At 40.2% G+C, this 26,632-nt stretch overlaps 1 protein-coding gene across 1 annotated transcript; it reads left to right on the top strand.

Moving 5' to 3' along the window:
* The first annotated feature begins 7,399 nt into the window (after positions 1 to 7,399).
* gfpt2 (glutamine-fructose-6-phosphate transaminase 2) lies at positions 7,400 to 26,601 on the top strand. The gene is made up of 19 exons (XM_005921158.3): positions 7,400 to 7,563; positions 8,560 to 8,667; positions 11,183 to 11,290; positions 11,486 to 11,611; positions 13,260 to 13,318; positions 13,744 to 13,878; positions 14,898 to 14,959; positions 16,798 to 16,877; positions 20,405 to 20,522; positions 20,627 to 20,790; positions 21,029 to 21,124; positions 21,411 to 21,508; positions 21,678 to 21,798; positions 21,989 to 22,146; positions 22,314 to 22,428; positions 22,551 to 22,678; positions 24,113 to 24,280; positions 24,447 to 24,608; positions 25,539 to 26,601. Exons 1-19 carry the CDS (start codon positions 7,557 to 7,559, stop codon positions 25,581 to 25,583), a joined length of 2,058 nt encoding a protein of 685 aa, XP_005921220.1. The 5' UTR covers positions 7,400 to 7,556; the 3' UTR covers positions 25,584 to 26,601.
* The last annotated feature ends 31 nt before the right edge of the window (positions 26,602 to 26,632 follow it).

The following is a 26,632-nucleotide window of genomic DNA, read 5'->3' as shown; positions in this document are numbered from 1 at the left end:
TGTCCCAGTTTCTTAATAACCAATTCAAATATAACACTTAACATGTTTTCTTTTTGGTTTTGTTGCTACAAGTCTTTTATAATTGTTAAACGTTGTCCTAATTCATGGATAGACCAGAGATGAGTCCTTATCTTTATATTTTCTATATTTTTTTTCAGACAGAGTATATCTAAACAGTGCAACCCTCTTACTATGCTACTAAAAGAAGATGCATTTAAAGTTTCCTATATTTTGTTGTACTATACTCATCCTCAACTTTCACAGTCCATTACTGTGAAATACTTTCATTTTTCAACAAAAATGCTAATGTTACCTTATTAAACAAACATTACAAATATATATCACGGTAGAAGTATTTTTGTCAGTCTACAAAAAACTAATGCATCCAGTCAACCCTGATAAGAACAGAAGACATTTAAATTAAAAAATGTAAGAATATAAAAATTATGAAATTAGTCTAAATGTTTTTTTGGTTTTTTTTTTTGTTTTTTTAGCTTACAAAGGTTTAATATATTCCCTTTTTTATAGTTACTACTTCGAGTGCTGGTGATACAGTTGTGCCAAGCATCTCATTGTTGGTGGTTCATTTAAATAAAACTGAAATTTACATTGAAAAAACTTCATGTTTTTTAGCATTTGTGAAACATAAATTGTCCTCCAGTTCTGGAATGACCCATTTATCCATTGTGAAATGCATAAACACACTGTAACCTGTTCATCATTTCCTTTGCTATTGCACCATTTACAGTCATTACTGTAGTGATATAAAGATATAAACTGTGGCGCAACAACTTGGCACAAATGTTTTACCTACAATTTTTCACCACAAGATGGAGCAACAACTTCAACATGAGCTCACGGGATCGCTGTAAGTTTCCTCGTCACTTTGACTCTCAAATTTCACTGTGATGTTACTCGGACTACTTTGCATTAAAAGTTAAGAAGCGATGCACAAATTCTGCAGTTACAGTGTAGTAGTAATCAGTTCTATTAGCATAATCCATAAAAGAAAGAGCATAGGATGTAATGAGATAATGAATTTGACCACACAAGCATAAAAGCCTTTGAGGAGCCAGAGGGAGGTTATTGTTGTCTCCGGTCATCTACTGTGCACACACTGATTTAGTCTTGTCCCGTAGTCACAGAGCCTGGTTTTATTGCACTAATGCTACTGTTGACAGTTCCACACAATTGTCAAATTTCAATTTCCAAAGCTATTATTACCACATTAAAGCAAACATGTCATATTACAGCAAGCAAACAGAGTTTTTCCCTTGAAAGCTCAACCATGTGATGGAAGACTACCTTGTTAAAGTTCTCAGTAGTTGGTGGTTAATGTCTCGTATGTTGTGTGTGTGTAGGAGAGAGAGGGAGTGAAACAACAGAAAAATGTCCTGTATGTTCATGTTGAAGATTTATTAAAGGACGGACCTTCTATTTTTAATAAGAATAGTATGCAGGGTTGAAATTCACAGCATTTCAATAATATTTTGGCTACCAACAGAAATACAGTGTCTTACTTTGGCTTTAGTGCTGTAATTTAGGTGTTAACAATGCTCTGTTTGAGGTAATTCACACTTTAGCTGGAGCTTTTAACTGGAGCACTCCTCAGCTTAATGAAAGGCTGTAAACCATTCACATGGGGTTTCCAGGTGGTGCTCAAGAACAGGCTTGTAAATTGAATAAGAAAGACAAGTGAGGACAGAAAGCTGATAGTCAAAAACCTAAAGGTGGTCAACCACTAAAAGCAAAACAAAATGTGGGGGTGGTGGCAGAGGGGACACAAGAACACAGGGTTAGGTGCAAGAGTTTGGAAAAACTACAAACCGAGGTGGAGCTAGTCAGCCTTTTCAGTCTTAAGCCACATTTGTTTAGAGATGTGCAATGCAATACATAAACAGCTGACACAATAACCGTGTCTGTAACACTAAACCAAGAACACACAGCAATACAGCAAAGGCAAGACAAGCCGTGGGTGGGGGGAGTCTGGTAGGGAAAAAGAACGACACGGGGAAATGGGGAAACAGAGAAGAGGGTGGAGTGCCTCAGCAGTCATGACATAACACAGATGGCTTTCTCACTGGGTCCGACATGACGTTAGTCAGTCGAGCAGCCCCCTCACCCTGACGCTGCTGCTCGACTTCTGCCCTGATCACGCGAAAATCATTTAATTTACTCAGAGATGTGCAATGGCAACCACAAAGCAAAACAAAAACAATCACGACTCATCTATTTTCGAAAAATTAGTCTGGCAAAACTGCCTCCACACACTCCAGAACTTAAGATTCACCACCCCGGCCTCTATACTATCTCGACATGGAGAGATACAAGAAACCACGCCAGGTTTTTTTTTTTTTTTTGGAAGATCGCCTACCTCCAGTAATCCAAGTTTATGTATACCCGGACAACATTGTTAACCTTTAAATGTGCATAAAGGTCAGCCTGGACAAAGATTAGGTGAACTTTTATCTAATACGTGTAGGAGTGGTAGATGCACTTTATGTCAGGTTGACTCCGGTGAGATTCTGGGAAATCCTTTTAAGCACATGCTCTCAAATGGAAGGATTTTGTAATGAAACACTGTTGGGCTGTTGATACGTGACCTAGACAGAGGAATTAAGGCATAAAGCATGTGTTTTCTATTTCAGCTGCACTTAAAATGTTCTTCACTGAAGTTCTTGAGAAAAAAATCTTATGGTGCATTACTAAAAGTGATGAGATATTACCACGTCACAGAAGTTTTTATTACTGGTGTTACATTTCATTTATAGCTTCCACTGTATATATAGTGCCACTTATCCGTCTAACTATTAATAATGGTGATAAGTAATGTGTCATTTTGCAGGGGCAATGTAGCTGTTCACAGAGCCGGTGACGAAATGTAAGGAGGGATTTTTGAGACAAAGACTGTGGTACGGCAGTATGGGGGGGGGGGGGGGGGGGGCGGGGGGGGGGGGTCTGTTTGACGTTTGTTGGGTGTTGTCTGTGTCGTACGCTACGCCATCTGCCTCCAGAGTCACATCTGGGACTGATTTACAGTGAGCTGGCCCAGAGGTGAACCCACCAAGCTGAGTGAGTGAGAGATAGAGATAGGGGCTGGTGAGGTTGGGTGTTGACCACCGGGACTTGATCAGACCCTCAGATTGTCCTCAGGTATCCTGTGAAAATAAATATCAATCATGTCCACAACTCTTGGATAGGGTTAAACTTGTATGGCTATTACCATAGATGTGGGTTGCGTACAAATCAGATCACTGTGCTTGTGTTATGCAATAACAGTTTTCTATTCCTCAGAAATCGTGAAGACATGACCCCTTGCTGCGTCTCTGTGTTCCCAAAGAGCCCCCCACAAAAGACAAAACGCAAGTGTCTGAGTAACAAATGCTTTGCAGCTGTGATTTTTGTAAATGTATTCAAAGCTAAATGTGCAAAATTTGTTGTTAGGAATAAAGTATGGTATCTGATTTTAGTAGCTTTGTCTCTTCTTGATAGGCTTTGATCTTGGATCACTTCCCTCCTAAACTATCAAGATCCAATATTGGTTCCAGCAGAGAGCTGAATTACCTCTGTATTGCCAAAAGACTCTCCGTTTACTGCACTACTTATCTAAGGCAGTATAAAAGATAATGGTGTTGCTGTTTGTACACAGTGTAAAGCACAGTACACAAATTTAAGGCATGCAGTTCTTCTGGGTTTTATAAACAACCACACACACACACACACACACACACACACACACACATGCACACACACATATATATATGTATATGGCTTTTTTCTTTCTTTGTATTCTTTGTGCTTTCACGGAAAACAAATCAAAGAAAGAGGGATCTAAAGTTGCTACCTGTTTCCTATAAGCCAGCTTCCAGCCTCAGGCCCTCATGCTGTTGGTCTCTTCTGTGCAGTTCAATAGTCATTTTCCTGCCATCCCCCACAAAGATTGTTAGGCTCTCCTGTACTGGCCTCCGCGATCTAACTCGAAACAGATGTGAGGGGAGAATCCCCTACAAACTGTGTCTGAAACAGTCAGACTTAGCTGGTCAATACACAAGAGCCACATCCGGTTAATGTACTCAGACCTCAAACATTCATTCAGAGCCTGTAAATGCCCGGAGAGTGTGACGATGTCTGGCACACTTTAAGCATTTCCACGAAGCCCCGGCTGTGTGTGTTCGCGTGTCAAAGCAAAACATATAAAAGTAGAGATGAATCATTTATTGGATCTCCTGATATAAATGAAGAATTTAATACCCAAGACACGTATTGTGCAATTGACCAAAGTACATCATATTTTATAATCTCAATCACTCCACCCATGCTGCAGTGTTTCCTTATATAATCTACTCCAAAGCTTGATGCGTCTTCGTTTTCGTTTATCTATGTGAGTTGGCTACTGACCAGGTGTTATCATCACCTTGATATAGATGTTATCATTACTAATGTTTACACAAACTTCATTAATATTACACTATAAATTACAAGAACTGTTGCCAACATTGCATATCATGCATTTTCTACCAGACAGGTTCAGTTAATAATTTATGATTGTTGTTTTACTATTGTTTTTATATGGTTATAAGGTTATGGTATTTTTTTTATGGCTATTAGGTTTATGTGGGTGTGGCCTAATGAATATTTCTGGCACTTAGAGAGTTAGATGGTATTAATCACCAGTGAAATATCAATAAATCAAAGACTGACTAACTAGACAAATATAAGTTAAAGGGTTATTGGTTCAAACCCTCAATGTGAAAATGAATTAAAGCTTGACTGAAGCTGGGGCCAAACCTCTCTTTGAGCCCATCATTTTACATCGTTGTAGTCATTAAAGAACCTTTGATCTTTGGGGTGAATCTCATTGGATAACCGTGTCAAATCGCACAGACAATTATACTTATTAATCCCTTAAGCCAGGGGAGGAATGTGGTTCTTTGGCTCTTGCCACTGATTCTCACTCACAAACTTCTACAGCAGAACACCTTGACATGAGCTGGCAGAGAGTACAAAAAAAAGGGAAGAGGATTGTACGCAATAGGCTTCAATTAAACACCATTTTCAAAATAGTTCTCCCTCAGTGTGGGCTGATGGGGTTTGGAAAAAGCAAGGCGAGGCGTGTGACTTGGCCAGACCGTCACACATTTCTTAAAAGTAGCCATGGACTGTGGATATGATGTGGTCAGAAGGAACACAGGAACACCCATTTTCATACTTCTCTGAGTCTGGGATTTTAATTTAACTGGGTGGACACATGCACACTACCTACTCCGTGTCTTTTGATACGTATGCAACCAAGTTACATGCCGGGGCACAGATAAGTTCATATCTGCCACTCTGTCTGAATAACATCGTACATAAATCGACATAAACCTGTCAGTCGTTTCATTTATTGTCTTCATTAACAATTAATGTTGCCTTGGAGTCAGTTCAGAGCACTTGGAGGACCTTTGCACCACAGAAGCAGTAGGAACTATAAAACTGATAGGGGTTTAAAAGTTACAGTATAAGAAATAAAACTGAATTATTGGGCAGTTGTGAAATGAGTTTATTTTTTTATTTATTTATTTTTATTAAGACTTTAGAAATCAGAGCGTTTACCATTTCACCAGATGGTCACTACACAGTTGCAAGAACTCATCAAAGTATATTTTTATGACAGGGACTAGCAAAATTGCTTTTCTGGCCACATAACACAACAGGAACTATTCACATACTCATGGAAGTGGGGATCTATTCACAAAGAACTATTTTCCCACCAAATAAACAGTCATTTTTCCCCATATGATTACAATTTAACAGCCCACACCATGGAGGCTATATTTTTGATAGCGTTGTCATTCATCCACCAAGGTCTTCTGGCTTAACTTGATGATTTATTGGTTGAAAACTGAATGCTTCTTGTTACCAATGCAACTTTTAATCTAAAAAGAGTTTTATCAACAATTTTAAAAAATGCTAACTTTATTAACAAGCTGAGCTGCTGGAGCGCCTGTGACTCAGGATGACTCAGGAGGTAGAGCAGGTCATCTACTAATTGAAAGGTTGGTAGTTTCTCCTGGCTGCTCCAGTCTGCATGCTGAAGTATCTTTGGGCAAGATGCTGACACTTCTACACGACATCGTCTCAGCCAGGCTATGTGCTAAAATCTCAGTTTCTGCAAGAAATTACATAATTATGGATAACTGATGTAAATATACCCTGGGATAGCAACTGGTTTTGTTTTGTTTTGTTTTGTTTTGTTTTGTTTTGTTTTGTTTTGTTTTGTTTTGTTTTGTTTTGTTTTGTTTTGTTTTGTTTTGTTTTGTTTTGTTAATCTTGACTATTCCGTACATTATTTGTAACATTAAGTGCAGAAAAATATAAAGCTTTATTGACATTTCTGAAGAACTCAACTTGTCACCTTTCACTACAACTGCAGGTTCATCAGGAAAACGGATTAAAGTAGCTTGAGTCACTGAATGGATGATTAGCTATGATAGAACTATAATTACTGGAGTGTTACTGTTTAGCTATTACACTATTCCAACTGTAGGATATGCAATCAGCCGGATTAGGACTGCAAGTCCAGTCCGAATACACTGACCACAAGGTCTCTAAGGAATCCAAGAAAGCAAGGTTTACACCTACAAGGGAAGAAATGTAAGGAAACCTGCAGCTTTAGCGCTTGAAGAAGTAAAAGTTGTTTTACAAAGAAGCAATGGACGCTACACACTCATAACAGCTAAAGAAAAAAACAGTGATCTCTGAAGCATGTAGACAACATTCCTGACATGCCATATTACTGAATGAATGAATGAATCACCATTCTTGATAATGTTCTATTTTTGCTTCTTTTAAGTAGACACCCTTACACAATGGTCCTTAATGCAAGTTTTTCAAACACCTCGTTATCACGAACTGTGCCGATTGATTCCTGAGTTTCTGCTAATTCGGGGATAAGTACAGAAAACTAGACGTCATTTTAGAGTAATGCGTGGTTATAAACGGATCCCTGTTTAAAATGTTTAGTCTGGATTTAAATCGATTCGTTTTTCCATTTAAATAGATTAACAAATAGATTTTTTTTTAAAGCCTGCATGCTTCAGTGATGGCGAAGGCCTGATTCTTCATTCAGAACCAGAAGTGTCGTGAAAACTGTTGAAGCTGAATTAGAGAAGGCAGGGCCCCACCTTACCCAAATGCATAACTAAAGAGAAAAGCCATTATTATTATTCACACTGTGGTCAAAGTCTACAAACTCCTGAGTCCTGCTGACGCTGGCAGGTGGGTTGGGATAAAACCAAGTTCATCCATCTTTCGACTGATGAAGTAGTGAACACCTGCGTCCGACACCAGGACGGGGTTAACAGAGCAGGCAACGGGGGAGGTGTTAGAGGAGGTGCGGCAGCCGCCTCTCCAGGATTCAGTAGTTAAATAGAGAGGGGGAGTGAACTGGAGAGCGCAGTCCATCTGGATTTAATGTAGAAGCGGTAGAAACATCACTTCGATCGGGAAATTACAAACGTTGTCTTTCATTTTTCAGCGGAGCCGTGTGCGGGAGCGAGGACGAAACTTGAACCATGTGCGGTAAGACTTATCTTCGTAAATTTGCCTTTTTTTAGAAAGATGTTGGAAAGGTTGCGGCAATTACGCACGGGAGTCGCTTTGATGGACAGTGGCCAGTGAAACTACCGATGATTTAAATGCAAGTTACAAAGCAAGATACTGGCGGACGTGTCATTTTGTCAAGGTTTTATGTAGTCACTTTGAACTGTGTGTAGTTTGAGCTCTGTTTTCGACTCTGTGTGGATTCCTGAAAAGTTTCAGACTCAGCTGCTACGTGTCAGTGTTTTTACTCACGGGTGTGAGGGACAGGTCAGAGCAGTTAGACCAGTCTGTCAAAAGATCGGTCTGTTTCATTCACAGCGACCCGCTTTTGTCCTGGGAAGGTTGAGGTGTAATACTTTTTTTTTTTTTTTATTGCTCTTAAAGAATAGCGTTTACAGTCTGAAGTAAATGTTTAACAGTTCTCCGGCCTCACCCCGAGCCTGCAAGGAAGAGGCCGATAATGCAGGAGTTTTACTTTACCCTCTCTACCTGGCTGCTACAACACTGCGTGCAATGTTTGTCCGTCAATGGCCAGCTGTGTGCCTGCGGGAGCAGAGCTGCCCGGAACATTCCTGCAAAGACACACACGCAGTCGTGTTTCCACCACTTCAGAGGACATATGCTCTAAACCTTACAACAAGTCCTTATACTACATTTTACTTACAGACTCGTTGTCGCAAAAATAAAGATCCTCTGATGATTATTCTTCCTGTAGTTGCTCATATCAGGTAGAGCAGCTTAAGTTTGATGAAGGTCATAGTGAGTCTTTATTGCAGCTTTATCTTCTTTATTAATGACCTATTAATGAAACTCACCAAGTAATGTTTTCTATCCACTGTGTGTTTCTTGATGCTGTTTGCAAGAAGTATTCCTAATAAATTGTCTAAACTAAATGAACTTTGACAGCAGTTTCAACTCTGACTGCAGCATTGAGCCTCTCAGAAGATTCAGGTTCTGTTTCTGTTTCTCTAAAAGGGATCTTTGCCTACCTGAATTACCAAGTGCCTCGCACCAGAAAGGAGATATTTGAGACGCTGGTGAAGGGACTGCAGAGACTGGAGTACAGAGGGTACGATTCAGCAGGTGAGACACTCAACTTCACAGTTAGCACACACTCCCACACCCACACACGTATACACACGCACCACAGATGCTTTTAGTTCCCCTGTATGAAATCAAGGAAACATTTCACAGAATTCAATACATAAACACTAACTAAATATATCAGGATTTGCTCTTGAACCCTTGTTTATAATATTTGCAGGCACGCAGTGAATACTGTGATCTCTATAAAGGCACAGTCTTATCCACTGAACCGCTTCCAGCACATGTAGGCTAACTTAGAAATGAAATACTCTCAAGTATAGAAGAACCAGTGTAGCATTCGATACCTGTAACTCTTAGCAAAGTGATATAAGTTACGTGTCAGCACAGCTTTCCTTCTAAAAGCATATTTGACCTACATACATTTCTAGCTGGTAGTGGTGTCATTCATTTTGCTGTCATTCCTATACCAGGTAAATACAGCGCCAGTATGGCGGATACCAGTACCCATCCTCTCAACCTCTAAAGGGAGCTGTAGGAGAAAGCAGTGCATCGTGGTTTAAAAGATAGATCATCAACACATTTTAATAACCACTGTGGTTTCAACATTCCACAATAATGAGACAACACAACAGAAACACATCTCGGAAAACTCTGGGTCAACTTCTGTGTTAAAAAATAAGCTCACTGGACCACATTCTGAATTTAGAAGATAGAAACAAAGTATGGACCCTCCAACACTAATATCTTTCCGATATTGCCTTTATAGCCCCAGAGGAAACCTATTTAGACAATAACAACTTAAGCCTCAGGTTCCACATGATAATAGTATCTGACACAGCTTCACCTACTTACAGGCTGCACAAAGATGAGGAAAAGTGGTATTTGTGCAGTTTACCACTGGATTCTTTTAAACTGTCTTAAAGCACTTTGAGTGCTCTGGAAGAGCAGAAAGCACTATAAAAGAATCAGTCCATTTAGCATTTACCAAGATCAAACTGGCCTCTGAGACACAGCCTTTATCTGCTAAGTAAGCCTCATACTTAGCAGAAAGATCCTCTTCCTCATCTTCCAGCCTACTTGCTTGTGCTTTACTTGAAGGTCCTATTAGTTGTTTTGAAGACTGATATGACTGCAGATTTTTTAGACTCTTTGAATGACACTGCAAGTTTAATCACTTACGTAAGGTCCTAGAAAACAACATTCGCCTTCATATGAGGAGTCTTGATATAATTTCTGATTCAACTATGAAATTCGAGAGATGGGACAACTGTGTGATTGTTTCGTTTTAAAGCTGAGGAATATTATCATATTGCATTGTGTCCTCTTTCTCAAGGATATGAACATTGTTAGTACTGCACTAATCTCCTACAGACTTTATTATTACAGCTCACCGCCCCCAACTTATTGCCCAGTAAACACTTAGAGCTGCTTGTGGACGGGCGAGCTCCGAGTATGTGGACTAGCTCTCCTATCGCAATCAAATGTTCCTCTATAAGCACACAGATGCATATTATATTTTACTTAATAACATCATGAAATGTTTTCATTTACATAAGCATGAAGCCTTTAAGTACAAAAAGCATTGCGCCTGCAGTGACAGTGATGAAGATTCACTTCTCCTGACTTCTAAAAAGCAAAATGAAAGTATCACCATTTACTCAGGCACTGCTTAAATAAAATCTTTTGCCTTTTAATCGTTCAAATTTATTTCAACCTTCAAAATTCCTAAGAAAGATTTTCCAAGTTTGGCATCGGGAACGATCCACTCTTTCCGGTGTCTCGATACATGCTCAATCACCCAGAGAAAGAAATCCCAGAAAGTCAATTCTGTTCATCTGAAAATGCTACATCCAGATGAACAGAATCGACTTTCTGGGACTCTTTACAGTGATTTCCATCAAAACCATTTCCCCCTCAACTGGCATAACATAGCAGCCCTCACAGGAATACCACCAGTTTCGAAAGGTGTATTTTTCTTTCTGCCTTCCTGCCCCAACACTTTTCTACAGTTTGATTGAGCTCCTCCTCCACTTCCTGCTACACATCAAACCACTAAGTCAAAAGGGAATTTCGTCATTAAATTTTATTGTCGTCTGTAAGCATGATCCGAAGCCGCAGTACCTTCATTAAAGAGAAACATGTCATGTTTGGGATAGTTGGGCTGGAAAACAATATGATCTTTTGACAGTGACATCTAACTCAGAGCCTTTCTATAGTATCCCATACAAAAAGCACACCCATACAAACACATGCTCGTATTTGTTCATCCTGTTAGAGCAGGATGAAGCAACAGAATCAGAAGGTCATTGTAAAACAAACACGCACATGCAAAATCAGAAATAGTACCTCCTATAATAACATATTGTATCTCAAGCTGCTTTGATTGTCCTAACTTATCTTGCTGCAACTCATGTTCAAAATCTTTCATGTCTTTTTGTGGTGAGCATTATTGTTATAGTGAGCACAGCATTTTGACACTTTACTGTTTGCTGCCGTTTTGTTTGAAAAAATTAGTTAACACCTCACCTCCACCCTCTCTCCCTGTTACCAGGTATTGCTGTGGATGGCCCTAGCAAGACAACAAGTGACCGAAACAATAACAGCATCTGTTTAATCAAGAAGACAGGGAAGGTCAAGGCTCTGGACGAGGAGCTTTACAGTGGGTTTCTCGGGGGGGTTTTCTGTGTCTGTTCACTTGGTTCTGATTAGCTCAAAAACATTCTCATCGTCCTCTTTAAAAGTACAAAACAATTGAAGGAATTCTGAAAAAACTTTAGCATTTGTCAAGCTTAAAAATCATCTGAATTCTTGTCATGTCAGTAACAGGGCTGGTTTTGTGTTTTTGCTTGTCCAGAGAAGGACTCGCTGAACCTTGATGAAGAGCTGTGCACACACTTTGGCATCGCTCACACCCGATGGGCCACCCACGGAGAGCCGAGCGCTCTCAACAGCCATCCTCATCGCTCTGATAAGGATAATGGTAAGATGTACTCACAAAGTATACATTTATGGGATCCTCATAGACAGCAAGTCACTGAAAAACAAATCCATAATAACTGCATGTTAATAATTAGCATCTTGCTCCTCTTTGGGGCTGGTTTTTACTTTTACATGATCTTTTTAGATCAAATCAGCTAAATAGAATAAAGAGCAAGAAAGTCTACACAGGTGTACGAATAATTAATGTTGCAGAGCAAGGATATCAGACATAAGGAAGATATAGACTCCAATCCGGACTGCTGGAAGGCTTTGGAAAAATGTGAAAGAGAAAACTTTTAACTGTATTTTCATAACTTTTGCATTTTTTCCTACCAATAAAGAGCTCCCTAATGCCATTCACACAACACAAAATAATAAAGTTCCTGTTTTTCACTACCTACTATGGAGAAAACAATCCGGTGATTTAACTAAAACTATGCGTTTTACAAATACAGGCCAGCCTGGGCAATGATCTACCACATCTTTTTTGCTAATTTTACATCTCTATAATTTAAAAAATGAGATTACTGTCTTTTTTATGTTAAAACTTGTCGGGGATTAAATGTTTCATTAACCTCCTAGGACCTGGCGTCCACATATGTGAACATCACATTCTGGGATGTCTAGACCAAAATACCTAATTTTTCTCTACAATGGGCTGATATCCACTTACGAGTGCATTATACTGACAATTTTCTATCAACATTTTAAACGAATGTCCTCATATGTTGATCTAATTTTTCTCAGAAACCAAAATTAGGTGCATGCCATGAAAGAGCTCGGATCTCAGGAGGTTAAATATCTTTGACTCTGTCGGCCTGCATTAAAGCAAAGTGAGCTGTACATATGTGAAATGAGTTTGGCATCTCTGTTGTAGAGGGTTGACGAGAGACTTTCACATGGAAGAAGTTGGGTTCACGTCCAGGGTGACGTCAGAACTCTGCGCTGGCTCACTTTTTTCTCCTTTCCATGTGAAGCACATGCAAATGCCCTCTTTGCTTATTTGGTCAGAGTTGCTTAGAACGATGAGTTGAGGACTATCTGTTTTCAAATTCCCTCAGAATTCTTCCAACTACTGCTTTAACATCCATGCCCAACAAATGAAATAAATGGTTTAAAATGAAACACATATTACATTTTGATCCCCTGAAAAAAATGTTGACTCGACTCCATAGTTCTCCCTTGCTTTAAATCATTTCACTCTAAGCTTAATACTAAAGCATTAAAAAGAAATCATTAAATTACCATGCTGCCTACCTTTTTAGTGCACAGGCACGCCTTCTATTCATGAACTGAAACCAAAACGTTTGTCCTAAGTGTGCCACGTTTACAAGTGTGTCAGTTATGTACCTTTGCTTTAGAACATGCTCATCAGAATTAGTGTGACAGAAAATTACAAAACTGACTCAAAATTTCTTTGCAAAAAAATATAGCAGTCTTATTATGTTGTTATCATTATGATAATGTATGTTTTTGCACTTGTTCGTACTCTTTTAAATTGTCCACCTTGTATTGATAGTAGTGTTGAGTAGCTGTTAAATCCAGTGCTTTGTGTTAAACTTGCCTAAGCGCATACTTAACATTGTTGTCCTAAAGGTGCAGCGGGTACATAGCTTCTATAATCTTTTCACTCTTGTTGTCTTTCTCAGAGTTTGTCGTCATCCATAACGGCATCATTACCAACTACAAAGAGCTGAAGAAGTACCTGGTACGTCATCATCTCATTAGAAAATATTCCTCTTGACGTAAACGCACTTCCTATGCTAAAGGCCTTATTGTCATTGCCATTTGTTCCATTGATTATAACACTGTTATTGTGGATGTAGATGGGTTTGGTAGTCAAGTTGTCACATCACTTAAGCAAATAAAAGAAAATATATATATGTATGTATTAAGATACTAGATGTTACAAATCTGATTGGATTTTTCTTCTAATTTTCGTCTACATAAAGAAAATATGGACTTCAGTCTTAAGTCAAAACTTTAATCTGTTCCACATTAATTCTGTTGAGGTTTCTGAGCTACTGAGCATGCGTGTGTTGCTGGAAGATTCATTAAATGCTTTTAATACAGAAACAGTTCAACAGTGTGGATTAAATTAATATTAACTTCTTTTTTTTTTGCCTTCCTCAGATCAACAAAGGTTACGAGTTTGAGTCAGAGACAGACACAGAGGTGATCCCGAAGCTGATCAAATATGTTTATGACAACAGAGAGAATGACAGCATCACTTTCTCCAAGCTAGTAGAGAGGGTGATTAAACAGCTGGTGAGTTGCTCTCATAGCAGCAATGCACAATGGCCTACTTCATGGCTTCACAGATGCACTCTTTTGCTTTCTTCTCCAGTTTTTGCTTCAGTTTAAGCAGTGGAAAAGTTTTACAGCGAGTTTGCTGGTAACCATGAAGGCTAAAAGACTGTCACTGAATGTCATAAAGTGTATCCGTGACGGTCATACACTCATGTACTTATTTTACTTGTTGTGAAACTGCTTAGATTTCCTGTCCATTAAAAAACACGCTCCATTACAAACACACATGCTATGGCAACCGCCTGGACAGCATCATCAGTGACATCATTAGTCACAGAAAAAAGGGAAAAAATAAAATGAAATAAAAAACGTCAGTTTTTAATCATGTGAGTAACGCTTTAATGTCACAGTCGCAGAGTAGAAGAACAGAGGAAGTATAGGCGGCCATTCTGAGTAATGGGAACCAGACGGTTGAGATACCCACTAAAAAAATCCCGGATCATGACACCATCCCTTCGCCCTCTACTGAATGCTTGCTTACCCACTATCCACCCACCCATCCTTCAACCCCCACCCCATATTTCACCACCACAGCCACACACTCAGCCAGTTTGGCTTCAATAACCACCACAGGCAGACTTGAAGTCAGTCCTTTCGAAACACAGCTGATCTTGTACAATAGGGGTCTCTTTTCTTTTAACCCCCCCAGTTTCCACACACACACTCACCACCTTGCACCTTAACATCCCCCCTCCAACACATACAAACCCACATGCGCACACACATGTTTAAAACCCCGTAGGGCCAGGAGAAACATTTGTTTGTGCTCTGTGTCTCTCAAAGGTCCCACACTTTCCTGGAATGGTTAATTGACTTTACGTTAACTTTTCGAGATGTTTCTTTTTATTTTATTTTGATATTGTTATTATTATTATCCTTCTTCCTCACCCTTCGTTTCTTCATCATTTATTGGACTGAATTATTTCATCAAGCTTAACTGAATTATTTTTTCCCATTGCTTTTTTCCTGTGTTATAGGAGGGGGCCTTTGCTCTCGTGTTTAAAAGCCGTCATTTCCCCGGAGAGGCCGTGGCAACCAGGTTAGTATGCACGCTCTGACGCACACTCAGTCACACACTGTCTTTCACACATACCGCCCAGGAATATGAACCAGACTCACTGGGAGTGACTCATTCCTGTTGTTACCACAATAAAGCAATACAATATGATTTTAGGAGGCTCCTTAGATTTATGTGTTGTGGCTTATCTGAGCTTACATTTACTATGACAGGACTCTGGAACTTCCTTTATTTATAATAGTGGATATATGCGCTGAGGAAATTCTTGTTCGGCTATGTGTGAGTACAACCTGCATCTTAGGACCAGAGACTGAATTGAGAGCCTCCCCTCCCTTCTGGGCCCCTGGCCCTGGGCCACCTTCTCTGTAATTTATTAACAATGAGGGGTTCGCGTTTCAGCTCCAGGAAATTTGGCTGGGTCGCATGAAACTCCAGGTTAATTGTTTCTCATCAGTTTATTCATACCTTTCCTGGTTCAGTGACCCTGTCAGAGATCAGGGAAAAGGCAGCACACTGGAGTAAGTTAAGAAGGAAGAGAGAAATGAGGATGGCGGCAAAATGAGAAGCACCATGTTTTTAAGATGAATTTAAGATGAATCTCTGCTGTCTCAGCTGTCGCCTGCGTTCTAAAAGCCGATATCAGTATAACGCATGTCATTGGCCGTACTCGATGTATTTTTGTGGTTTACATGTTTAACAATCAGCATTGTCTGCCAAGACAGAGGGAAAAGGGGAATGTTTTCAATTATCTAGTGATGCTAGACACCACCCACCCTTTGCCATCATGGATGACCTTCACAGCGAAACTTTTACTCTCACAACCTCGGCTTTGCTTTCTGGGACTTTGTTCTGCCATTTCCACTCGTGTCTTTTATTTAATACAAGTCCCTGTCATACCCTGTTGAAGGTGTAGCATTGCGCCATTTTTCTGCCTCACCGGTCTCTGAAACAGGCACTTTATTGTTGTGCCTTTCAGCCTGGAGAGGAAGTTGTAACACTCTGAATCTAACCAAATCCGAAAGTAGATCCAGCACCATTCCATGCAGATGCTGTTGTGTTAGACGTCACACCCCTCTGATTCTGCTATGCTTGCATGCCATACACACTAGAGTGTGCTTGGTGTGGTTTAGTGTAAACAAGCCAAAGTGGTCCTTTAAACATCTTTATCATGATAAGGCTCTCCGTTGATTTCACTTCTTCCCATCTCTCCCTTCTTTGGCGAAACTACAATATTGTACTGGATGGCCACCACATGTTTCTGTTTGCAATCCTCCATTTTCAAGCCCCACGCCTCTTAAAACAACCATCGTGCTTACGTCAGCACAGCCCCAGAGACATGCGAAGCAGAGAGAAAAGATGCAGACAAGAGAAGGAGGAGAAGTAAGGAGAGGCCTTTAGAATACGGCTTCTTAACTCACAATGAAGTGGTTTTGTGTTGACACACTGTTTGCACTGCGATCACTAAAGTGCGTGTAAAGGTGTCTCCTGTTTTAAGCTTGGCATCCTCACACCTTCCTCCCCCACCTGTGATACATGTTTACACTTTCTCTGCCTCCTGAGCCAATAAGAGACGTCCACATGGCATCAACGGCCAATATGGATCCAGTGACTTGTTCCAGGAACAGTCAAGCAGTCTTGGAAATATGTACAAAATATGGAGGACTAATGTTGAACACACTGAATGTGCAGTAGTATAAGCAAGAACAAACTAAAAGATTTCTTTAATATTTTGCTTTGTTTAGAAGTATTATAGTAAAGAATGTCAGGACATGTCCTGCAAAGCAGACGATGAATGTGAAACCTAATCCTTCTCCCATCTCACCCCCCCCCCCCCCCCCCCCCCCCTCCCATCTTGGCAGGAGAGGAAGTCCTATGGTCATCGGTGTGCGAAGTGAGCATGAGCTGCTGACCGAGCACATCCCCGTGCAGTACAACAGTGGTGAGCTCTATTCCTCTTTTAGTGCCATATTCACTTACACTGCACCCTAAACCTGCCCGTCTAGAGCAGGGGTGGGCAATCTCAGTCCACGAGGGCCGGTGTCCCTGCAGGTTTTCGATCTCACCTTGGGTCAACACACCTGAATCACATGATTAGTTTGTTACCAGGCCTCTGGAGAACTTCAGGTCATGTTGAGGAGCTAATTTAGCCCTTTAAATCAGCTGTGTTGGTTCGAGGACGCATCTAAAACCTGCAGGGACACCGGCCCTCGTGGACTGAGATGGCCCACCCCTGGCCTAGAGTCTAACTGTAGATATGAAGATTTACTGCACGATAGAAAAGTGGGACATGATGAAATATTTGGAATGTCAAGATAAACGCTCTGTTAAATTATCTAACATGATCTCACTCCTGCTGGTTATCATATGGATATCTGACCCCTATAAGGAAGCAGTTGTAGTTTTATTGTTCAAGGAAGTTTCAACTGACTGGGACAGTCCCCCTGAAGCAATTTGCTTTTTTATAACAGAGCTGTGAAGTTTAAAATATAAATATCCCCCCCCCCTTTTTTTTTAAGCAACGCTATTTCATCACTGCTTAAGAAGCATCTTAAGAACTGTGTGGTAAAATTCTTACCAATTTAAAGCTTGAAAATGTTTTTTCTTCATGATTCTAGTACCAAGTTTAAATGCTCATTTAAGGATGAGGTGAAAACCCAAACCATTAGCAGCATTTTCTTACTTATGTGTGTTTCTCAGTCCCAAGGTTAGTCAGTCCAATTTAATTTAGCTAAACCTGTATAAATATTCTGAGCTCATACGTTTTTAATGCTTTCTGTGACAGTTTGGCACTGTCATTCTGAGCAAACTCATACTGGAGCAAATATTTGTTCGGCCTTGCTCTTAGCCACTAATAAGATGCACTAGTTAGTATTTATAGCAGCAGGACGGTGTATTTGGGACAGAGTCAAATTAAGATACAACGCCTATGTTTATGTTTAAAGAAGGTATAGAGATTGGTTCATGTATAGCCTACAGAAACAACCCCACACTCTCAAAATAATTTTCCCAGCTACTGTCAAAGTAATACCAGCTTTCCACTTTTTACTGTAAAGTAATAATAAAATAAAACATTTCTTCCAGTGTAATAGGGAAACTATGTGTCAAGTTTTAAAGGCAGTGATGTTTTGGAAATTGAATGACATCTTGAGAAACATTTAGTTTAACAAAATTCGAGACTTCCCCAGTTTGGGTCCAAACTTTTTGAAACCACCCACCCTGGTGCATTCACTGACTCTAGTGGCGTATTCACATGATAGAGTGTCCACTGTTAAAAAACCCCAGTCCAGTGAGAGCAGCGGGAAGGCTGACCACTAGTCCCTATGCTCCATGAGTAAGAATAACACCGATGTTTAATCTGAGCGTGAGTTCTGCCAGGCTGTGGAGTGAAGCTCAGCCGGCCATATCAGGTCAGCTAATCCACATCAGATCAGCTGATGTGGATCTTTCTCATTTGCAATTCTCATACGTGCTGTGCTATTTAATATATTTTGGGGATATATACAGTTGCAGCCTCTGCAAGCTGCTTTGCAGACGCACCTTCACCCCAACTCCTCAATTTCACGGTATTCTCACTATTTCTGGCTTCATTATTGTGACTGCTTCTGTTCTGTGAGTGGGTCCTGCTGCTGCTGCTGCTGTTCCTGCTTTCCCCACCTCGTGCTTTCCACAGCGGCACACGAAAGAGCAGGGAGATCCTGGATACAGAGCTAAATATAAATGACTGTAGTTTGAATAATAATCCCATTTTGAATAAAGTGATCCTGATAAAGCTTTTGTCAGGCGTTGTCAAACCACAACAGGGATTTGTTAAAAACTACTGCTGATCTCATTTAGACACTCCCAGTCATTGCTGCTGAATGAGAGATGTTGAAGCGTGCTGAACTGGTATTACTTGCCTGGCTATAGCAAACTGCATTTTGGTGTAGCCAGGCATGAGTTTGATTTTAAATTGGCATGATGATTCAGGTGGCTACATTGGTTTATAGTGATTGCTTGGCACAAATTCACACAGCCCTTCACCCACAGAACCTGCAGATAGTGGAGGGAACGAAGAGGAAAATGTAGTGAGGTGTTACAAAGTGATCACAGTTTGAATGTCTAAAATCTAAAACTTGAAGTATCTTTTTTAAATGTCCAGATATTGAATCTTACAAAGAAATCCTCAGCTGCTACGATCACACCGCCCTGCTGGTGTTCTTTCTTTCTTTCTGTAGACTGTGTCCGCAGTATCTTATCTATCTGCGGTTGTTAATGAAGGCATCCAAAGTTCAAGGCAGAGGTACTTCCAGGGCAGGCACTGAAAAGCTTAGTATCGTGTTTTAAATGACCTCAACAATGGCGTGATAAGTCCTTTTTGGGTCATTTATTTACATATACCATTACATATAAGATATTTTCTAAATTTAGTGACTCAAATTTAAATCCCCAGATTAGCTAAAAGGCAAAGATTAATTTATTAACCAACCATATTAAGTACAAAATCTTTGTTTCAGTTCGTCTGTTGTTCACTTTAAATGTATAAAATTTCTCTTTTTTTAGTTTCAAGCCTTGTCAGAATTAGAAAACGTCCCAGCCTTAGCAAGCCCCTCTTCAGCTTAGAAAAGTAACAGACAGATATGAGTAAAAAAGTCAGGTATACTTGGAAATTAACAAATTATAGGCTGATTTGTTTGTAGAGGCATGAATGCATACTCTGAGTAGATTCTGAGTATGTGTATAATGTGAGGAGGAGGATGGTTTGCCTCTGCAAATAACCCAGTCTTAGGTACACAATAAGACTTCACAGATGGAAACCACTCTTTCACCCTGCATAAACACTTTGTGTGGGGCTTCAGCAACCCTCAGCAAATTTGTGGGGGTTTTGTTTGTTTTTTTGTTTCTCTGCATACTTTTGAATCTTTTGATTTGCGATAAAAAAACAAAAACAGTATCTTTTCGAGCTGCAAAGCCACTCTACTTCTCGACTTTGCAATGTGCAGTTTTCTAATGCTGAGAATGTAATGTTTGCTGAATAAAAGCGACTTTCAGCTGCTCCCTTTTCACAAGGGGGTCGTCACAGCAGGTAGCTCCACATGTTTGCTTTGGCAGATTTTTTTTTTTTAACACCAGATGCCCTTCCTGACACCGCCCCAGAGGGATTTGTGTCTCCTCCCTGTAATCAAACAGGACAACTTTTGTGTATTAGGCAAACGTGTAAACCACAAATGAATAAACAAAGGAAATACAGTGATACAGACTCCAAGGATACAGGCAGAAAATCCAAGATATTATTAAGTAAGCCATTCTTTGCACAGAAGCAAACAAAATCCAAGATAAGTCTAGTCGTAAGAGGAACTTGCTTGAAACTTAATAAGTAATAACAACAAGGATAAATGGCTGGGTATGTTGACTACAATTAGTAAAAAGACTAAATGGCAAAAACAGCAGCATGTCACTGAACCTTGATTTTTGACTTCTGACCTGCAGCTCAACACAAGGAGGAAGTCCATGAGAAGAACAGTCGCAACCGAGCTGACAGCTCCAGCGCCATCAACTCTGTGGGGGATGGCAGGGCTGTGGAGTTCTATTTTGCTTCTGACGCCAGGTGAGGCCTCTTCTATGTGACTCAAAACGCAAAAACATAATATTACTAATTTATATTACTCATTCATTTCTTTTCCCCAAATGACCTTTTCTGTCTACCCACAGTGCCATCATTGAGCACACCAACAAGGTGTTGTACATGGAGGATGATGACATAGCAGTAGTGACCGGAGGGAAACTCTCCATCCACAGAATGAACCGGCAGGCCGGTGAAGACCCAGTCAGAGCTATCATGACCCTGCAGATGGAGCTGAAGCAGATCATGAAAGGTCAGAAACTATTTGAAATTACTTTGTGGCTCTTAGGTAGCTAAGTTCAAATTGCAAGTACTGTGCATGCAGTGCAGCACATGCTCGCCCTCTGCTGGCTGAATGCGTGCAAACAAAGCCACAAGACAAACGCCATGCATCCTTATTTCCTGTCTCACTTCTTATTAGGAAAGCATTCAGCATGTCACGGTGTGTCAGAGAATGTGATGGTAATGTATGCCCCTGTTGTCCTTTGCAGGAAACTTTGATGCCTTCATGCAGAAGGAGATCTTTGAGCAGCCGGAGTCAGTAGTCAACACGATGAGGGGCCGCATTTGTTTTGACACCAAAAAAGGTGACAAGTGAACTGATAGCCAGTCCTATGTTCTAGCATGTCCCACTACCCTCTAATGTAACTGGGAATTTTAAAGAAAATGACTCTCAGATATAAAAACATGTATGTTATGATCGCTACAGCAAAAAACGTGTTTTTATGAGCCTTATTTACCTCCTAAAATGCACTATTTAATAACTGCAGGCGGTAAACACATGATGACTGGGCACTAAAGTGTACGACAGACATTAGTTGTGATGCAGTGAGTGATCAGTAGGTCTAACTGTTTCACGTTCTGTTCTCTCAGTTGTTCTCGGAGGGTTGAAGGACCACCTGAAAGAAATAAAGCGTTGCAGACGGCTAATCATGATCGGCTGTGGCACGAGTTTCCACGCTGCGGTGGCTGTGAGTACAGCAGTTACATCGTTATTTTAGCTTGTATATGCTTGATGATGGCATTTTGCAGTAAAGAAGGCAATCATTAGTAACAGACGAGTTCAAAGAATTAAATTATTGTATGGATAGAGTGTAGCAGTGTTAATTAATCCTCTGTTTTTACTCACTTACTCTACAGACCAGACAGATCCTCGAGGAGCTGACGGAATTGCCTGTCATGGTGGAGCTGGCCAGCGACTTCCTGGACCGTATCACACCTGTTTTCAGAGATGATGTTTGCTTCTTTATCAGCCAGTCAGGTGATAATGTTGCACAATAGCACTTTTTTATCTTCACTTTCCTGAAAGTGGCTTTAGAAAGAAAAGCTTTATTTACACTATAATTTCCTGTGTGACACCTATCCACGTTCAATGCCTTTTTCATTTTTTCCTGAAACAGGAACATTGTTGTGGTTTATGAACATATGTTTTCATTCTCTGTGCTCCTTAGGAGAGACAGCAGACACTTTGATGGCACTGCGCTACTGCAAAGAACGGGGAGCTCTGACAGTTGGTGTAACGAACACTGTTGGCAGCTCTATCTGCAGAGAAACCGACTGTGGAGTCCACATAAATGCTGGGCCCGAGATAGGAGTGGCTAGCACAAAGGTATGGCTGGTTTATGGTCTATACTTGTCTCGACTGGTTTTACCCCCAACCGGTTGTGGCAGATGGCTGCTCCTCCCTGAGTCGATTCTAAATTGGTGGGTTCTTCCTCATTGTTCAGCACAGGGGGGCTTATAAAGTGTTTCTGTGTGTGTGTGTGTCTTATCCAGGCTTACACCAGTCAGTTTGTCTCACTCATTATGTTTGGCTTGATGATGAGTGAGGACAGACTCTCCCTACAGAAGAGAAGAGAGGAGATCATCAACAGCCTCAAGATGCTACCTGGTCAGTACCCCAACAAATCTTACAAAAAGGCCTCTGTGGATTCAAAATAAGTATTTAGATGTGGAGATTCAAGCTAAACAACATTAATGCATCGTTCACTCATCGTTCTTTTACTCTCTTAGAACTGATAAAGAAGGTGTTGTCCCTGGATGAGAAGATCAAGGCCATTGCCAATGAACTGTATCAGCAAAGGTCTCTTTTGGTTATGGGTCGAGGTTTCAACTATGCCACCTGCCTTGAGGGGGCACTGGTGAGTTACAAAAAAGCCATAATATCAGTCGTAAAATGAGTACAGTGGAATTAGGAATCAGGACATGTTATATAATCCTTACAGGGAAATTGTTTTGTAACAGTTCCTGAAATAAAAGCTATACTAAATAATGACTAACAAAATTATAAACAATCAAATGGCAACACTAAAAGAAGTTATGTAACTAGATGGCCATAGGAGTGATGTTCAGTGGAGCATTTAGTCATTATTAGTCTCTGGCTGAATGTGCACCTCTGGCTAACCACAACGCTGTGTAGAGGGAAGGGAACATTGTCTATGATGCAGAGGAGTTTTGACAACAGCTTCCTCTCTGCTACTACATGTAGACAGTCCAATTCCACCCACAAGACTCAGCCGAGTTTGAACAAGTTTACTGGGTTTTTCGTATCATGCACCGTCAAGCCTTTTGCTCTAATTTATCACAACACAGAAAAAAAGTCTAATCATCAAAGGCTCAGGAAACGTCATCAACACTGTGACATTTACGATGAAGGAATAGCTTATAAAAGTAGTCAGTAGGTGACTGCGTCCAGGATCTGTTGAAGAAATCATTCAGCACTGGCTCTGTTGATGTCCCCATCTACATTTCGACTTCCGGCCTTGTAAATGAACCGGTTCTTATATAGCGCTTTTCTACTCTGTCTGAGCACTCAAAGCGCTTTATACAACTAATTCATTCACCCAATCACACCCATTCACACAAGCACTTCTTCTAAGGTCTTAAGTGCTAAGTATCCAACATTCATACACATTCACACTCTGATGGATGCATCGGAGAGCAACATGGGGTGAGTATCTTGCCCAAGGATATTTAGCATGCAGACTGGAGCAGCCTGGGATCGAACCACCAGCCTTCTGGTTAGTGGCTGACCTGCTCTGCCATGCACCTGAGCTACAGCCACCCCTTGTAGCCATGGACAGTCCACATGCTTTTCTGTGGTGTTCCCTTGTCTATGATTCACTGAGTGTTTTAGATGTTTTTAATCTCCTTCCTGTCACCTGACATGAACACCCTAACATCTTATTTGCCACTCTCAGATTTCTTTCATTGCCGAGGCGACGTTGCATCTGCATGTCCTTCTGATTTCTGGGATATTTGTTGTTGAGCTGATAGCTGTGTGGGCTTGCTTCAGTATCATCAGCTGGTCCCTGATACAAAGAGTGTAAGCATGTAGCTGATGGGCAACAGTATTGTCCTTGAAAAGAGCACACACGCAGAACAGAAGATGTCTAACTATCATATAATCCAAACAAGTTTAAGGAAAGAATATAATTAAGTTGAAACCGCATGAGAAAAAGCTGCTCACACAGCTTTCATACCATGCAAGGAATGTAGGCTGTGCTGTAATTTGTCTTCATTCTTACTATTAATCTTCATCCTAAGCAAGTTTTACTATTCTTATTCTGATGCAGAAAATTAAGGAGATCACTTACATGCACTCGGAGGGCATCCTAGCTGGGGAGCTGAAGCACGGTCCTCTTGCACTCGTTGACAAACACATGCCAGTCATCATGATCATCATGAGGGACGCTTGCTACACAAAATGCCAGAATGCTCTGCAGCAAGTCACCGCCAGATCGGTAGGTCTTTAACAAAACACATCTTACACATCCACCCAAGGCACACACTCAAAGTACGACAAACAGACACAAATACTAAATTTTGAAAGTCCCAAGTACAACAGAAATGAGTGGACAGACAGACTGATGTTAATATTCTTGCCCTCTCGATGTCTGTCTTCATCAGGGTCGGCCCATCATCATCTGTTGCCAGGATGACACTGAGTTGACTAAGAATGCCTACCAGACCATCGAACTGCCGCAAACTGTGGACTGCCTGCAGGGTATCCTCAGCGTCATCCCTTTGCAGCTTATGTCATTTCACTTGGCTGTCCTCCGAGGATATGATGTAAGTATTCAATGCAACTGTTGGTTTGATTATTGACAAGAGTCCTAGGAATAAAGAAATCATCATGACCAAATCCTCATATTTAGATATATAATAGATATCCATAAAGACTAATAATGGGCATCGTTTTAGCAAAACACAAGCACATGCACAGTCACTGCGATGTCTGTAATACCTCAGTAATCACATATTGATGTTAATATGAGATTTATAGCAATATTGATTTTGTTCAAATTCACCCAATGCTAAGAGCAGCTAATTATGAATGTAATGTGTGCTTCTGTAGTTGGGTTTTCAAATGCTTGCAGTGGAATCTATTTGCATGTGGATTTGATGTTGTCACACATTCATTTCAATTCCACACTAACACACTAAGATACTTCATCTACTTCTCTGATTTAAAACTGATTTAAACTGATTACAAAACTTAAATCTAATGGTACAGTCATGGCACTCGAACATGTGCAGAAGAAGATTTCCTTGAAAAAGACAGTAATGGCAGCCAGCATGTGTTCTTCTAAGCTTGTACATACGCTTTAGGGATAGTGGTGCCCATGAATACCAATGCTTCGTCCATGTCTCTGGTTCTGCTTGTGTCTATTCATCTTTTCTTTCCTTGTGAATGCTTTACTTTACTAAGAAGGCAGCTCATGTTCCCTACTCACCACAGTGCAAACAGACTTTATCTGTCAGAATTGTGAACTCTTTATTTACAGTCCATGATCACAACAATGTACAATGTATAACATTTATAGCCAAATCCTTATTATGGCACATCTTTACCAGGATGCAATTGTTTTACCATGTACACTAATATAATGAGTTGGGAAATGTGTTATCAAAAAAAAAGTTATACAGTGCTGCTAAATTGATCATGGAGAATTTGTTATAACAAACTTTCTTTTCTTTTTTTTTTCTTTTTTTTTAAAGGTTGACTTTCCCAGAAACTTGGCCAAGTCTGTGACAGTGGAATAATTACAGTTCACAAAGCCCTGGAGAGGAGAGACAGCTCTTTAGGAGATTAACAGTGCAATAGTGCAATCAAACATTAAGTGTGTGTGTGTGTGTGTGTGTGTGTGTGTGTGTGTGTGTGTGTGTGTGTGTGTGTGTGTGTGTGTGTGTGTGTGTGTGTGTTGAATTGGGGGGAGGAGAGAGGGGTATTGTCTATTGTACAATGAACTTGTAAAAGAAAAAAAAGCCAAATGTGAAATCAGACCAATACACTGCTGAAGAATGGCCGTGGTATCACTTGATGAGGCCTTGCAGAACAATCTATGAAAACGACATTCACACAGCTGCTGTGCCTTTTTCTAGTCACGAGATGAGCCAAAACCGTGTAAGAAGTTTAGCATTGAAATGGTATACTGAAGTGTTTACAGTTGTGCAATACGGGGACCAAATGTGCATTATGAATGTACACAATCATGAGGTGATTGATTCAGAACTTCTATTTTATGAGTTTCGTATGTCCACCGGGGGCTGCATACCTCTAGGCTGCAATATCATGAAAAGTCATAAAATCACTGTGCCTGGTGGGCCAGTAACCCATAACTTTGTTTTTTGTTTTTTTTTGTTTTTTGTTTTTTAATTTCATCTTAATATAAAATATGTCATCTTTCTGTTCTGTTTCACAGAATTCCAATTTCCCCCGCCCCCCTCCCTCCAAAAAACCCCCTTCCTTACTTATAGGGTTGAGCATTTCGATAAATTAAAAAGCACTTATGCAGCAAAAACAAATAATATATCATAACTTTTAATAATAATTGTTTTCTTTTGCTTTTTTGTTTGTGTGTTGTTTTTTGTTTCAGGCATTTGAATGGGTTTATAATGATTCTAATAATAATATTCTGTATTTGACTGTTTTTTTTATTATTATTATTATGGGGAAGACTGATAAAATTGGAGTTGTATCTTTAACTATGATTGTGTTTTATACTGTATCTTTATAGACAAATGGGAACTGCCAATCAATAAATTGAAAATTCATTCTGTTCAAAAGGTTTACCTGTCTGTTCATTCCCCCC

Source organism: Haplochromis burtoni, unplaced genomic scaffold, assembly GCF_018398535.1.
Source record: "Haplochromis burtoni strain Fernald_Lab_line unplaced genomic scaffold, NCSU_Asbu1 Contig_10, whole genome shotgun sequence".
Lineage (NCBI taxonomy): Eukaryota > Metazoa > Chordata > Actinopteri > Cichliformes > Cichlidae > Haplochromis > Haplochromis burtoni.
This window is presented reverse-complemented; position numbering and strand designations above follow the sequence as displayed.